This window comes from Echinops telfairi, unplaced genomic scaffold, assembly GCF_000313985.2.
Source record: "Echinops telfairi isolate 266 unplaced genomic scaffold, ASM31398v2 ScPeMD7_3;HRSCAF=10, whole genome shotgun sequence".
Classification (NCBI taxonomy): domain Eukaryota; kingdom Metazoa; phylum Chordata; class Mammalia; order Afrosoricida; family Tenrecidae; genus Echinops; species Echinops telfairi.
In genome coordinates this window covers 35641577-35658141 of record NW_022103899.1, presented here as the reverse complement: position 1 = coordinate 35658141, position 16565 = coordinate 35641577, and the positions used below count along the sequence as shown (strand labels likewise).

General features: G+C 40.7%; 1 protein-coding gene across 1 annotated transcript in view; it reads right to left on the bottom strand.

Annotated features, from left to right (window-relative positions):
* The window catches only part of UNC80 (unc-80 homolog, NALCN channel complex subunit), a 270330-nt gene extending 253810 nt beyond the window's left edge, over positions 1-16520 (bottom strand). Inside the window, exons 1-7 of the mRNA XM_045296777.1 lie at positions 16510-16520; positions 16194-16242; positions 9388-9544; positions 8224-8525; positions 5299-5422; positions 3151-3224; positions 2575-2714 (exon numbers count right to left, since the gene is read on the bottom strand). Of these exons, the coding sequence (XP_045152712.1) occupies positions 2575-2714; positions 3151-3224; positions 5299-5422; positions 8224-8525; positions 9388-9544; positions 16194-16242; positions 16510-16520 (857 nt within the window). The remainder of the gene's footprint in view (positions 1-2574; positions 2715-3150; positions 3225-5298; positions 5423-8223; positions 8526-9387; positions 9545-16193; positions 16243-16509) is intronic.
* Positions 16521-16565: the final 45 nt, after the last annotated feature.

Sequence of the window (16565 nt, the reverse complement as noted above, 5' to 3'; positions counted from 1 at the left end):
TTCTGCACCTCGTGGTCAGACAGGCTGGTGTGCTTCTTCCATGTGGGTTTTGATGCGTCTCAGCTGGATGGCCGCTTGTTTATCTTCAAACCTTTAAGACCCCAGATGCTCTATCTTTTTATAGCTGGGCACCATTAGCTCTCTTCACCACATTTGCTTATGCACACGTTTGTCTTCAGTGGTTGTATCAGTAAGGCGGGCACCACTGATGATTTTCAGTTCTTTGATGTCTGATAATTGATCCCTTCTACACCTCATGGTCAGACAGGCTGGTGTGCTTCTTCGATAACACCTCGTTATTTGATCTCTCTTTTAACCCATTTTAAAGTTATCCTAGTTTTTAATATTTTCTGTTTTCTTTTCAACTGGGGTTTTCCTCTATTTTATTGTTATTGTTAGCCTTTTGGACTCTGCTTTTTCTATGTTTTTCAGGATGTGAAATCCAGGATGGGTCGATCTATGGAGATAGGAGCTGGGTTGATGGCACAGCAGGGGAGCTTGGGAGGAAATGGAGAACTGGTAACAAGGAGTACTAGAAGGAAGAATGTGCTCTGGGATTGATTGTGGAAATGATTGTACAACTCTTCTTGGTATGTTTGATCTGTTGAATTGTATGATGTTTTAATTATGTCAAAATAAAACTGCTTATATTGAAAATTTTAAAAATAGGGAATGCTAAAAAAAGAGAAAGAAATCAAATGATGGAGTGCTTTGGGGAAATCATAAAAAGACCTCTTAACACTTGTTAACCAAAACTTTTAAACTTTTAAATATGTTAAATGTTAAAAAGCAATGTGGCCATTTTGAGGACTAAAGGTTCCCTGATTTAACCCATATTATTTTCAATCACCTTTTGTACATGAGAAATCTGGACAGTGAATAGGAAAATGAAGAAGAATTACTGTATTTGAATTATGGTGATGGTAAAGAATAATTGGTATACTGTATACAGCCATCAGAAGGAACAAATAATCCTTGTCCAGCTGTAATGGTCCTGGGAATCAAGAATGATGAGACTTTGTCTCACATAGGAGTATTTTGGACAAAGGACCAGTCCTTGAAAGATTAGGATGCTTGGTAAAGTAGAGAGCCAGTGAAAAGGGAAGGCTCTTCAGCGAGATGGATTGGACACCTTGTTGATGGTTGCCACAATAGGTCCAGGCATAGGACCAATTGTGAGGATGGCATAGGACCAGATAGTATTTGGTTCTTTTGTATAGAACAATATCATTGATATCACACATAAGTGAATTTTTTCTTAAGATCATCCAACAATGGTTGCAGCAGTACATTGACAGGGAAATGCCAGAAGTACATTCAGGTACGATTCCAAAGAGGACGTGGCACAACGGATATTATTGATGATGTCAGATGGATGTTGACTCAAAGCAGAGAAGACCAGAAAGATGTTTCCTTGTGTTTCATTGACTGTGCAAAGGCATTCACCTGTGTGGACCATAATACATGGTGGACAACCTTGAGAAGGATGGGAATTGCAGAGCATTTCATTGTGCTCATTGGGAACTTGTACACGGATCAAGAGGCAATTGTAGAAACAGAACAAGGGAACACTGCAGGGTTTAAAATCAGGAAAAGTGTGTGTCAGTTGTATCCTTTCACCATACTTATTCAATCTATCTGCTAAGCAAATCATTAGAGAAGCCAGATTATGTGAAGAGTGCAGTATCAGGATTGGAGGAAGGCTCATTAACAACCTGCATTATGCAGATGACACAACCTTGCTTGCAGAAAGTGTGGAAGCATTGAAGCACTTGCTGCTGCTGATCAAGGATTGTAGCTTTCAGTATCGATTACAACTCAATGTAAAGAAGACCCAGATCCTTACAACTGGACCAATAGGTAATATCATGATCAATGGAGAACAGGTTCAAGTTGTCAAGGATTTTGTGTTACTTGGATCCGCGACCAATGCTCATGGAAGGAGAAGTCAAGAGCTCAAAAGACATATTACATTAGGTAAATCTGCTGCACAAGACTTTAGAATATTGAAGAGTAAGGACATTCGTTTGATGACTAAAGTGCGCCTGTTCCAAGCCATGGTATTCTCCATGCATCATAGGCATATGAATGTTGGACACTGAATAAGGAATATGGTAGAAGGCTAGACACATTTTATTTTAGTGCTGGAGAAGAATATTGAAAGTACTATGGACTGCTAAAAGGACAACTCAATATGTCTTAGAAGAAGTAAGGCCACAGTACTCCTTAGAGGCAATGATGACAAGACTTTGTCTTACATTGCACATATTTTCAAGAGAGTCTAGACCCTGAAGGACATCGTTATTGGTAAAGCAGAGGGGCGGCAAAAAGAGGATGGCCTTAGCATTCAAATACCTACCCGTTATCTCATCAGGGATCCGTACTTCTATACTAGCTGGTTTAAATGAGAACTATTTGTATATAGTACATTTCTGGACTTTTAAAAAATCTACTTATCCCTTTACCAAGGATACATACACACAAACATTTTAAGTAGATTAAAAACATAACAACCTCTACTTAGCTCATAGTGATTGGAGATACATTTTTGTCCCTAACATTGCAATCGTGTACCTGGAATGCGATGGGCCTCTATCCTGGGAGGTTTGGGAGGAGAGGCTGCCGTCGAAGGAGTTGACCCGGTGGCAGCCTGAAATGGTGGCTGTAGGTGAGATGGAATCCGACTGGAAGGTTTCACAGACCACCTGGAGTCCCTTTGGAAGGCAGAGAGAGCAGGTCATGCTATTGATTTATTTGGCACGTAAATTCTCTTGAGTTAGTTGCCATGATTCATACATGAGCTTCTTATATTTTTGGAACATAGTTAATAGACTGCTACAGATATTGGCTATAAATTATATTGGGTTTAATGTGGGATGATAGCAAACATTTAGCAAATGCATACTGTCCACTAGCCACTCCTATAAAGCATTACTCATATATGGTCTTGTCTCAGTACCACCACACTTCTAGAAGGTACATAAACATAAAATTATTCTTCATATTTGGCAAATAGAACATTCATGACTTCTCATGCAGGGAGGAGGGGTTATCATCTGTGTACAATTCTAGAACTGTTTTACTCCTTAAGCTGCACCACCTTTTAAGGAATAACTGAGTTTATTCTTCTCATGGCCATAATAAACTCACCTCTGGATGTCTTGTGTCTTGATTGGGTGATTCACAGGTCTGACTTTGACTGTTGATAGGAGAACTTCTTTTGGCTATAAGAAGTGGGGGAAATGGAAGTGCTATTATAGAGAATGCTATAAGATTATGTTATGTTCATTTTGTCTCACACATTCATTTCACTTTCGAATAAAGATGCTATTTCAGCGGATGTAATGAACACTTAAAAAAAGACATGTGAAAACATATGTAAAAGAAATCAAGTAATCAACTCCAAACTCTTTGCCTTTTTAGGCGATCAGTGTGGACATTCTCTATTCAGTCTGACTCAGTAGATCAATGTCCGAAATACTTGACAACACCAAAAAGCAATGATAATAGATGGTGTTGACATAGTGCCTAACAGGTGCACTGTCTTGTGATAAGCACTTTACACAGGTCAGTTCATGAGTTGGTACATTATTAGACTGATTTCACATATGAAGAAACTGAGGCACAGGGAGTTCACGGTAACTTGCCTAAGGTCATTTGATTCATACAGAGGATCACAGCCCAGGTAATCTGACTCCAGCATGAGTATTCTAACCATCACATTAAACTAACTCCATGAAATATTTAAGTCACTTCTACTTTTATCTGAAGATCAGGGGTCGTGAGAGTTAGGAGGTCATGTCTCATTGGAATTTTGAGGAAACTAGTGCTAAGAGAAGGAGCCCTACTGATGTGGTTAGTTAAATATTGGCCTGTTGAATGATTTAAAAACACACACACACACACACACACACACACACCTTATAATTTTTATGCCTTCATAGATTCTCAAGTGGCCCCGGTAGCACAGTGGGTAGTGGTTAAGTATGAGGCAACTAACAGAAAGGTAGGTGGTTCAAATCAACTAGAAACTCCATGGGGGTAATATGTAGCAGTCTGCTTCCAACAAGGTGACCGCCTTGGAAACCCGATGGTTGAGTTCAACTCTATGGCGTGGAGTCACTGAGTCAGGGTCAACTCAAGGGCAAAAGGTTACAGACTTCCAAAAATTTATCTCTTTTAATATTTGAAAAGAGGGTTGGGAATAGAAGGATGGAATTGATCACATACTTACTATAATTAAGTACTTTATGTCAATTCTTTATACCTTACTAAGAAGCCCTTTTGGGAAAAATTAAAAACAAATGCCTATGGCCATCAAGTCGGACTCATGGGAACCCAATATGGTACAGAACAGAATTGTTGCACAAGGTTGTCTTGGGTGTAATCTTAACCAGACAAGATTACTAGGCTGGTTGGGTTCAAACTGTCAATTCTTAAGTTACAAGTCTAGGATACAGTACGCCTTTAAGGGGATGGCACTGTCTCTGTATTCTCAAAATGGAAATGCGCAGGGCAGTTAACATTATATACACAGCAAGAGACAGCTCTGAGGTGAGGCATGAGGCAACCAGGCTTTTTAAAAGAATTGTCATCTGGGTTCTTCCTAGAATTCCACAGTAGCATAGTTCCATGAGGCAGTTCCTAACTGACATGCTTGATAGAAGTAAAACGGTAAGATGAGGTGGTTAATGAGTTCCTATTTCGCCTGCTGTAACCATGGTGATCCACAACCCCGCTGGCATTGTTGTTTAAGTGCCTGGAAACTCCTGGGGTTATTGGGTATCCAAAGAGTCGCTGATTCAAACCCACCAGCCAATCTGAGGGGGAAAATTAGGCTGTCTGTTCCCAGCCTAATTTCCAGAATCAGAAACCTTATAGGGTCGCTATAAATCAGAATCAACTTAATGGCAGTGGGTTTGGATTTGGGTTGACTTAATCATGAAGATAATAATGATGACATAATGAATATGATAACAACTATTATTATAGACCACTTATTATGTGCAGGACATTCTTTCAAGCAGTCTTACATATAACTTATTCCTCATAGCAACTTCACAAGAAAAGCACCATTACCATTTTACACAGGAGGGCACTGAGACACAGGGATTCTAAGTGACTTGCCCAAAGTCACACAACAATTTGTGCTTTTGGTTTGGGGCTTCACCTCATGCATCTTCATGACACATCTAGATAATTCTCTGGAGAAATATGCTTCTTGGCTTTGTAAGGGTATATTATCCTAGGCATGTGGAGTCTGCTACCACTTTTCCCTGGGGCACATGGGGCACAAACCTGTAATGATGTTCCTGAGGGGTTTCACCAGTGCTGTGAAGCCAGAAACTTCGGGCTGTCTGTGCTCCCACATGGGCTGCCATATAACAAGCCCACTGGCCAGTCGGAAAGTGAGGTCAGACTCCTGAGGGAAAAGAAATCTGTGTCTAAGAACTGGCTCGTACAAATTGGTTACACAACCGGTAGAAGGAGGAGTTGTATAGTGTCACTCACAAGATTGTGTTCAGGGTGGATTGATCTCACAAATCTTTCATTATTCATGTGAGTGGTTCCAGAGTAAATCAATGGCCCTACTTTACCATTGCAATTCTTATCTAAATCACAGTGGTTTGCTTTATGTAAAGTTATAATAAAAATAGAAAAATCAACTAAAATTGATTATGGTCATGATTTGTACAGCTCTTCTTGATGTAATTGAACAATTGGATTTTATGATATGTGAATTATATGCCAATAAAATTGTTTTTAAAAGACTCAAATGTGCCTCCATAAATTAAAAAAAATCAAAATGAAATTGGGGCAATTAAGAAAAATCAAAATGAAATCTGGGGCAAAACATGGAATCCACCAACTACTTTTTTGTGCTTACTGTGATTGAGGTCTGTTGATTTGAAGAGTCTTGGCATACCGCTTTATTTTTGGCTATCATTTCTCTCAGTTATTTCAATTGTCCATCTTTCTCCCTCATTTTAAATGCTGGCTGTCTTGTCTTTCTCTTATGGTTTCTTTTGTAGAGTAGTACATATATTTTTATCCTTGTAGCATTATTTTGTAATATTTATCCCTCAAGGGAAGGACTAGATTAGACAGCCTTTGGCCCTGACCTTTCCTGTGGTCCTTGGCCACAGTGCTTCATGCAACAATAGAAATTAGAAATGCATAATAGATGTTCAATAAATACTGTGGAAACTTTGCTCATTCTATAATCCCTGCTCCCTGAATTTATCAATAATGGAAGACCTCTTCCAAGCACTAAACTTTAGGCTCCCATCACTGCATCCCTTTGAGAGTCTGAGGCATTCCAAATGTCATCTTACATTGTATGCATCCAAGTACATGAGCTTCTGAGATTACATTGGGAACAATTCCGTGGTTATATTTTAAACAACTTCCATCACAATCATGTAAAGTTGTACTCAGAGGAGGGGATCTCAGAATAATCAATGCAGCTGAGACCCAGGAATTCACCTAGGGCTGTAGTTTCCAGCCACGCTTGCACATTAAAATCACTGGGGAGCTTTGAAAACATAGCCTGCTTCACCCACAACAATTAAATTAGGATCTCTGTGAGGTTTTTGCAAAGCTCGCCATTATCCAGCCTAGTTGAAAATCACTGAGCTCTAAGAAGGATGAACATAGGAAAGAAATAGATGAAAATATATACAAATGAAAAGTGACTGCATGTGGGGCAATATCAAAGGCGGTTTCAGATGGAGCGGAGCCTGAGGGCCCTGCCTGGATCTCCATGCTGGTGGGTGGGGTCGCCTGCAGAGCTAAAGACTAGACTGTCCTGGCATCCCAGCCTGCACGGGCATCACCTCAGGGCTCCGATAAAGAATGCAAAGCATTGGTCACATTGCTTTAACATGAACTCTACAAATATTTATAGAGCATCAACTTTGGACCTAGCACTATTTTTTTTTCTTTTCTAAAAGCGGAAACGTTAATGATCAACATTAGCACCATCAGCTTTAAAACAATTGTAGTAAGTATACATATAACAAACCATTTGCCATTTCAGCATTATTAACATACAATTAAATGACATTAATTACAGTCATCATGATGTTCAATCATCACCACTATCTGTTTCCAAAAATTCCACCACTTTTCACAGTTCAGTGCCGCCCGAGTCATGACTCACTTCTCCCTCCCTTGTCCCCATCCTTGGTGAGCACCAATCAACTTGTGTCTCTACACATCTGCCTGGCCTAGTTGTTTCACGTAAGTGGCAGCACTCACTATTCCTAGTGTGGTGAGGGCTTGACTTCCTGCGGAAGGAGGTGTTCGAGTGCATCCACGTCATAGCATACCTCAGTGCTGCATTTCTCTCTATGGCATTCTGTTGCCTATTCATCAACCATTCATGGTTATTGCCCATTCATTCAACCCTTCGTCGGTTCTTGGCCACGGTGGTGGTTCTCACCTTTTGACTACTGTGCTCTTTTAAGAGCTGAACTGTAGCAGTGAGCAAAACCCTAAAATCTTGCTGGAATAGTGCAAAGGAGGAGATGCACATTAGGAAAAGGGAAGCAAAGGCAAGGTGCTTCCATTTTATACCTGGTGGCCACGGAGGGCCTTCTGGTGACAGTAAGTAGTAAGGATTTGAACGAGGGAACCATATGAATACCTCTAAGAAGAGCAAGCCATAAGAAGTGTCAGCAAGTACAAACCCCTAAGTATCCGCAGCTGTCAGGAAACCACGAGGCGATAGTCTCAAAATGCTATAGATACATAGAGATGAGAATGATTTACCCGGGGAGGTCGGGGGAACGTTTCAGGGGACGTGATGGCATTGGGGGCTGGAGGACCATGAGAGGAGCAGAAGGAGGCAGGGAGGGCAGAGTCAATAGTGTAGGGAATGGCTCCCAAGTGGCTGGGTCATCAAGTGTGCAGGGGCGTGGGGGTGGCAGGAGATAAAGTGAGAAAGGATCCTCAGCCTCAGATCCTACTTGACCTCATATGCAGTATTTAACACACCGGGCAGATGGAGAACCACAGAGGCTGCTAAGTAAATAAATAGTATATGGAGATCTGTGTTTGGGGAGTTACACGGAATAGTTTAATACCGAAATGAGTTCTCCTTGTCTTGGTTTGCTGTAAGATTAAAGAAAGACAAGAACTTCAAATACTGAAATACAATTTGTGGCCCATCATTACCTCATCTCCAACCCACTTAAGCTTCAGTGCCAGCTGTCAGCTCACCTTGATCCTGTGCACCAGAGGAGCAAACAGAAACACAAAGAGCTCCACCGTAGCCATGGCATTCTGGAAAATCTTCCTTCGGTTGTTCTCTTCATCGTCATTGGTGCTGCTTTGGCAAGGCTGCCCCGGGGAACCTTGGTTTTCAACCTGGTGGATGAACGCACTGCTACTGCCACCCCAGCTGGAGCCTCTGTCTGTACCCCCAAAGCACTCGCTGTTGCAGTCCTGGGGAGCTTCCAGGAGCATCCAGTGCAGTGTGTGAAGGAGCTTTGTTTCAGCAACACCTAGTTTATCCTGGTGGCCTGCGTGAGACAATCACACAGCTAGGTTAAGGTTCATTCTGTGCCTGGAACAACGGATGCCAACCCTGGGTCTGGGAAGACCGTTCTTGCTTTGCTCTGGGGCTCATTTCTTGGGAAACAGTACCACTTTTCAATACTTCTTACTACTGCTGTTGGCAAGGCTCATTCTTGTTTTTCTGGGCTTTCTAATTGGCCTTGGTTCCCTGCAGCATGATACGACACGGCGGAAGCAACATGCTTCCCCTTACTCAGATTCTGACATACACGCGTACATTTCCAGAAAATCAAAGAGTAAAGGCTCTGAAAATAACAATTGCTATAATTCCGGTCTCTAGAGAAGAAACATTTGAACAGAGACCTAAAAGAGGGAAGGGAGTGCGATGGGAAAAACACATGCCCTACTAGGGGGTAAATGGCTAGGGCATATTGTCTTGTGAGAAAAGCAATATGCAAAGTCATCCAAAAAGGAAAGTAATTTTTATGCCTGTGTACACACATACACACTCATATAATACCAAAAAGTTGGGAACATCTGAAAGAACATATGCTAAATTCATAAAAGTGTCTTTCCTGGGGACTGGACAAAGGGAACAACCCCACCTGGGACTCACCTTGGGCAAGCGAGAGTCTTAATATCTTATAATATTTTAATGCCCCCCCCCCCAAGAATAGTACTTGAAAGAAATGTCGTATATTAAAAGTAGAACTCGTTTCATCCATGGGAAAATGAGAATAATAATGGAACCAATGTGACGGGACTGTGAGAATGCACTGAGTTAACACGACACGGTTCCTAAAAGAATACTCCTAAAGGCACCCAGGACAATGGCACGGCACGAAGAAGGAACACAGCGGCACCAACCTAGCTTGTTCCTGTTAGAAAGCAGGGTTGCAGTGCAGTGCAGGACGTGAGGCAACGCGGCCTGCACCAGCTCCCATCTGGAAATGCTCTGGATGGCTTCAGAGAGCGCTGGAGAGAGGCCATGCAGTTTGTTTTCTACCAACACCCGCTCAAAGGACTGCAGATACAAAGAACAGAGCATATTAACCAAGGAAATCGAGGATCTGATTGGTGGAGTGACCAGCAGCCAAGTGCAAATCCCTGGACTAAGTTCTTTGGGGCATGTTCACACTTATATTCCACTCTTTATGTGGCCATGCAAGTCCACGGTCAGTGATCACGTCCTATCACTTATTTGCAGACTTTGGAGCTAATGTATTTATGGGTTAAATTGCTATAGAATTTCATTTCCATCAAAATAAGCCCTCTTTGACTAAAGAATATAATGCATTTCACTTCATGAGACATTTGTAAGATTATATATATATTTAATGTTACTGAGTCATCCAACTGAAGATCAAAATGAAATTGCCAACCTTCTGTTGATGTGTCTTGAGAGCTAGAATTTCTGTCAGTATTCAACAGACAAGGAGCCCCGGTGGGGCAGTGGGTTAGGAGGTGGCTGGGCTGCCAATGGTGAGGCCAGCAGTTCCAAATCACCAGCTGTCCCAGGAGAATGCTGAGGCTTTACACTCCTGTCAAGATTTGCAGTTTCAGAACCCACAGGAGCAGTTCTATCCTGTCCTACAGGGTCTCTGTGAGTTGGCATTGACTGGATGGCAGTGAATTTAAGTTTTGAGTTTGGTTTATTCAACAGAATTTATTAACTAAAATTCAACCTTTTCAAGGAATCTTTGTGGTCACTGATTTACCCTTTGACCTCAGCAATGATGTCACACCAGGTGCTCCTTATCTAATGTCTGGCACCATAGAAGAACTCAATATATATGTTGAATAAGGAAAGTGAGGAAGAGATGGAAGCAGAGAGAAGAAAGATGGAAGAAAGGAAGGAAGCTATTTTTACTTTGCTAATTTTATTTTTAATTTTTCTCTTCTAGGTGCAGCAGTTAACATGTTCTGCTGTTAACCTAAAACATAAGGGATTGAACCTACCAGCTTCTGGGCAGGAGGACACTATGACAGTCCACATGCATACATAAGTCTGGGAGACCTAGAGAGTACTTCGACTCTGTCCCACAGGGTCACTCTGAGCCAGAAATGACCTGGCAATGGCCCCCTTTGCCAGAGACATGTTCAGAGACTGAAGCAATGTAGGAAAACTTGTTTCACCCAGTCAGTTCTCGCTCACGCTCTCTAAATTATTATACTGTGATACAGCATTTACAACAAAGCATTTGCCAATCTAATATTGCAATGAACAATTCAGTGGCATTGTGGTGTTAATTATGTGGGCAGCTATCACCACTATTCATTTCCAAATGATTACATCACCATAAGGAGACACTCAATGCCCCCAAATGGCTCACACATCCTGCCTTTGGTAACCACTTACCAACCATGCGTTTATACATTTACCTATTTCATGTAAGTGGAATCATAAACTATTTGTGCTTTGGTGAGTTGCATTTTTTCTTCAAACTTTTAGGGTAGGGGAGAATATTATGAAATTGTCAGGATATATGTGTCTTAGGAAAGTGTTAGGTGAAGGTTAATACATATTTGACTTGAATGAACAGGCGCTGGTAGTTATCTGATGGCTCCAACAATGAAGAAAATTGTATATGCTCTGTGCAGTAGTCACCAAACACATCTGTGATAGGTAGGTTTGTTGTGCCAACATGGCCAATGAACACATGTGAGATTAGTTGAAGGGCGGGGAGATAAATGGCTCGGGGAGCCTTACCTCGTCTCTCGCTCTTTGACCAGTGTGTGGCTGCTTTGTTTATTCTGTGCCTCCATTTGCAAGCTACACTACCTGTGGGACGCCTAACCTGTGGACTGTGTTGCTGTAACTTGAGGTTCTTCAAGACCTGCTTTGCCACACTACTGGAATATATATCTCTTGAGCTGGGGACTCTCAGACCTGGTCATCTGGCTGATTGTTGGTGACCTGCCTTGCTGTTTACAGCCTGTGGCCGGATAGCCTGAATTGCTCTATGGAGGACTAACCAGCGGCCCTCAAGACTTGAAGGACTGCCTGTGTATTAGCTGTCTCATGGAAGTGAGTTGCAGTGAGCCATTTGTACTGCTTTATAGATTAATTAACTGTTTATTTCTTATGTTATCTATCTATATAAAGATATATAAAATTAGTAGTGTCCTGGTTTTGTTTCTTTAGAGAACCCTGTCTAACATAACATCTCAAATGTTCACATTGCATTATTAGATTATTAGGATGCCCAAGGAATATACATGACACAAACAGCGGTCTTTCAAAGAAAACTATTTATTAAAACAAAAATATTTGCCCTTATAATGAAAGGCATAAGGTTTGGATAAGGAGCACCATCAAAGGTGGAGTCTTACATTTTCTTTTAAGAAACTAAGGACATGCCTTTGGATAGACTGGTGAGGAAGGCCCAAACCTTTTCTATTCTCCTGGAATGTATAGAATTCATTAAATACAGATTGAGCATGCTAGACATTAAAGATTATTATGATTTATATAGTTTTGATAAGTGCATTATTTTGGAGGTTGAATGAGTTACGTTATAATTTTAAGGAGATTTGGGTATTCTTGTACATTTCATTTTAAATATTACAAACTCAAGTTTTAAAGAATTTTTATACCTTGTACAAGGTTTGCTATATTTCAATTTATTTACATAGCTACATATATACAGACATATGTATATATGTGTGTGTATGTATAGTTGCCAAACATCAGAATTAAATTAATAAATATTTGACATCTATGAATGGAACCTGCTTGGTACTTGGCATATATCGGTGGTTATACAATCTGTGTGCTGAGTAAAAATATGAGCTGCTTGACAACACGATGAAGAATCTGGCATCACAACAAACTCAGAGAGAAGGGAACAACAGGAGATCTCAAATTGATGGTGGGGAGGGCATATAATTCTGGATGGGGTTTGATCAAGAGCAATGTATCCAAGAGGAAATACTGAGAGCCAAATGGAGGGTGAGCAGAATAGTGGAATAGGAGCAAGGTGAAAGGAAATAGAGGAAAGAAGTAGGAGACAAAAGAAATTTATAGAGACATAGCTATAGGCATATAGTTATGTAAATATATTAACTTATAATGAAAGGGATAGAGGCTAATGTACATATACTTATAGGTGAAGTATTAAGATAGCAGATGGACTTTGGGCCTCTGTTCAAGGCCTCCCTAAACACAAGAACACTGTATTCTGATAACCTGGCACTCTTTGATACTTACCTTCCCAACACAATCGCTGAAGACAAAATGGGTGCATAAGCAACTGTGGTGAAGAGAGTGGATTGGCTTGGCTATCAAAAGATATAGCATCTGGGGTCTTAAAGGCTTGAAGTCAAACAAGCGGCCATCTAGCAGTGAAGCAAATAAGCCCACATGGAAGAAGTACACCAACCTGTGTGATCATGAGGTGTTGATGGGATCAGGCATCAGGTATCAAAAGATCCAAAACAAACAACTATATCCAAGCAAATGAGGGGGGTTGAAGTAGAGACCCAAAGCCCAGCTTTAGATAATTGGATATCCCCTCAGAGAATGGTCATAAGGAAGGGATGATTCAACTAAGGTGTAGTATAGCACTGATGAATCACACATCATTCCTCTAGTTCCTGAATACCACCCCCACCCCCCAACTACCATGACCCAGTTCTACTTTACCAATCTGACTAGACCAGACAACACACATTGGTAGAGATAAAAGCTCTTGACACATGGAATTCAGGGCAGATAAACCCCCAGGAACAGCAGTGGGACTAGCAATATTATAGTGTAGGGGCATGGTTGGAGAAGGGGAAGGGCAAGAAAAGGGGAACCCATCACAAGATTGGATATATAGCCCCCCAAAAGGGGACGAATAACAGATATGTGGGTGAAGGGAGACAATGGACAATGTAAGATACGAAATAATAACAATATATAATTGATCAAGGATTTATGAGGGTGAAAGGGTGGAAGAGGGAAGGGAAAAAAGAAAAGCTTATACCAAGGGCTCAAGTAGAAAATGTTTTGGAACTGATGATGACAAAATATGTACAAATATACTTGATACAATTGATGGATGGAATGTTATAAGAGCTGTAAGAGTCCCCAATCAAATGACTTAAAAATAAAAGAGATAAAATGTGACCACAAAAAAGAATCTGGCAAAAAAAAAAAAAGAATCCGGCATCAGGTTTAGAGGAAGATCCATTGACCCTGGCAACCTGCAGATGGTATAACATCGAATGCTAACGTAAAGATGATTTGAAACACATACTGGTGAAAATCAAAGGCTTTTAGCCTTCAGTATGGATTACACATCAATATAAAGCAAACAATAACCTTGACAATTGCAACATCAAGATACACAGAGCAAAGTGTGCAGCTGTCAAGACTTTCATTTTACGTGGATCCACAATTAATGCTCATGGAAGCAGCAGGCAAGAACTCAAATGATAAATTACAGTAGATAAATCTGCGGCAAAAGACCTATTTTAAGAGCTTAAAAAGAAAATATGTCATTTTCTGGATTAGGGTGTACCTGACCAAAGCCATACATCATATGTATATGAAAAAAAGCCAGCAATGAGAAGGAAAGAGACAGAAGACTTGATGTACTCAAGTTAGGGTGTTGGTTAAACACATTGACTATCCAGTGGACCACAAGAAGAATGAACAAATCTGTTTTGGAAGAAGTACAGCTAGACTGTTGCTTAAAAGCAAGAATGGGGACACTTTATCTCACGTAATTTTGGCGTAATTTTGGTGAGGAGGTACCAGTTCCTGAAGAAGGACCCCATGCTTGGTAAATGGCATGAATGGCAGAATGGTTGCAATAATGGTCTCAAACACAGCAACAATTGTTTAGGTTGATACAGGATTTTGATATTTTGTTCTACTGTCCACAGGATTGGTCGGGGCTGGAACCAACCAGATGGCACCTAGCAACAACATAAATTGATATATACCATGTTTCATACCCATGGTATGCGGCTTACTTAGCTTAGTGGGTTTTTTAATGACTGCATTTAAAATGCTAAATATATCTTAGCTAAGAACAGAGAAAGGTCAGGGCTCTATAAGGCTAGTGGAAGAGTCAGCATGGTTTAAGGAGGGCTCGCAGATTTCAGTTGTTTAATTCCTGTGATTAAGCTCAACCAAAAAAAATTTGTTTAATAGATCCTTATAGGAAAGTAGAATTGTAAATAATATCTGACAATTTTGAACACAGAAGCTACAACAACACTAATTCTCACTTATATGTGTGTGTATATAATGGGCCAATTAGCCCCCACTATAGTTTGTGGGCCCAATTTATTTCAGAATTTCTTACTACAAGACATTCATGTAGCCACTTGTAAATATATATGTCAATATTCAAATGGGTAGCGGTCCACTTTTAGGCTAGAACACATGAAATGTAAAGCTATTCACATGAACTCCGATTTTAAGGACATTGGTGAAAATTTCATTTCAATATTGCTGGATGATTTGTGTCTTATTTTCTCAGTCTAGAAAATGGCAATTTGTAAGCTTATGGGATATCCATCACACTTGGCATCTGAAGTGCACACTATTTTGCACTAAATATCAAGAGCATTATTACCACAGTGACTTTCTATCTTCCATTTTCAGGCTTGTACAACATTTGTAGGACCTATAAGGTCAGAATTACATTCAATTTTGTTTGAATAGTTCATAAGTGCTCTTTACAAATATCCATTTTAAAGTCATCTCAATTTTGTAAGTTAGGATTGTGACTTTTAATACTTGGTAAGGACTTTTATCACCTGATTCTACATTATCTCCCCACTTCCCTATAAATCTGCCTCTCCTATTCCTGCCAGGAGATCTCAACTCTGGCCTAGGATCCTCTAGACCAGTGGTTCTCAACCTTCCTAATGCCATGACCCTTTAATACAGCTCCTCATGTTGTGATGACCACCAACCATAAAATTACTTTCATTGCTACTTCGTAACTATAATTTTGCTACTGTTATGAATTGCAATGTCAATATCTGGTATGCAGGAGGTATTAGGCGACCCCTTCAAAAGAATCATTCAACCCTTAAAGGGGTTGTGACCCACAGGTTGAGAACACTGCTCTTGATACACTGTTCCTTCGGCTTTCCCCTCAACTGTCTCTCCTTCTCTTCCTTCTTATCTTTGCTCAAAGGTCACAAGAGCAGTGAGACCTTCCCCACTCACTCCTTTCAAACAAACCTCTACCTCAGGTACTCTCTAATCTCTTGTCTTGCTGATTACATTCTCCACCAAGCTTATTGCCATGGGACTTAGTTCACCTTCACTTATTCGATGACGGCCTAACCTGACCCACGGGGAGGCAACTTCTTTCCTTTATGTTGACCATTACCTTACCCTCAGCACCTGGAGCAGTGCTTGGTATAGAGCCCCGAGATTTGAAACTCCCTGCAGTTGAGTTGCTTCTGCCTTAGCAGAGTCGAATTGCTCCATAGGGTATCTGAGACTACGAATCTTTATGGGAGCAAGCAGTCTCTTACCGGCCTTCCTTTCTCCCACCTTTGAGCCACCAACCTTGCTGCTAGTGACCCAATGCCTAGCCCACAGAACCACAAACAGGAACTCAGATATACTTGCTGAGTGAACTCATGGTGCATCTTTCTCTGAGTTCAATGTGCCATTTAATGCATGGAATTAATCACGTTAAATGGAGAAACGCACGTACCACGCAGGAGGCTTCATATTGCTTCCCCAGTTTGGGTCTCAAAAATGCACTGAAAAACCAACAGAGACATTTGTTGTAAACATACGCAAAAATATGAACGTATCTTTATGACATATCTTTCAAGGAAACATGACATGACTGTGGAACTCCATTTTCATGTCTCCCTATAGCCTGTTAATGAGCAGGTGTTGAATAGTCGACAAATAGGTTTTCCATGTGCAATGATATACATGAAACAGATGGGAGTCGCTGCGGTTCTCTGTGTCCACTTGGGCCCTGAAGACTTTTAATCACGGTCTAAATGACCAGGGGTTACCAGTGGTGCATCCTTGATGTGCCCAGTTATATTGAAAAAAGAAAAAGAAAGAAGAA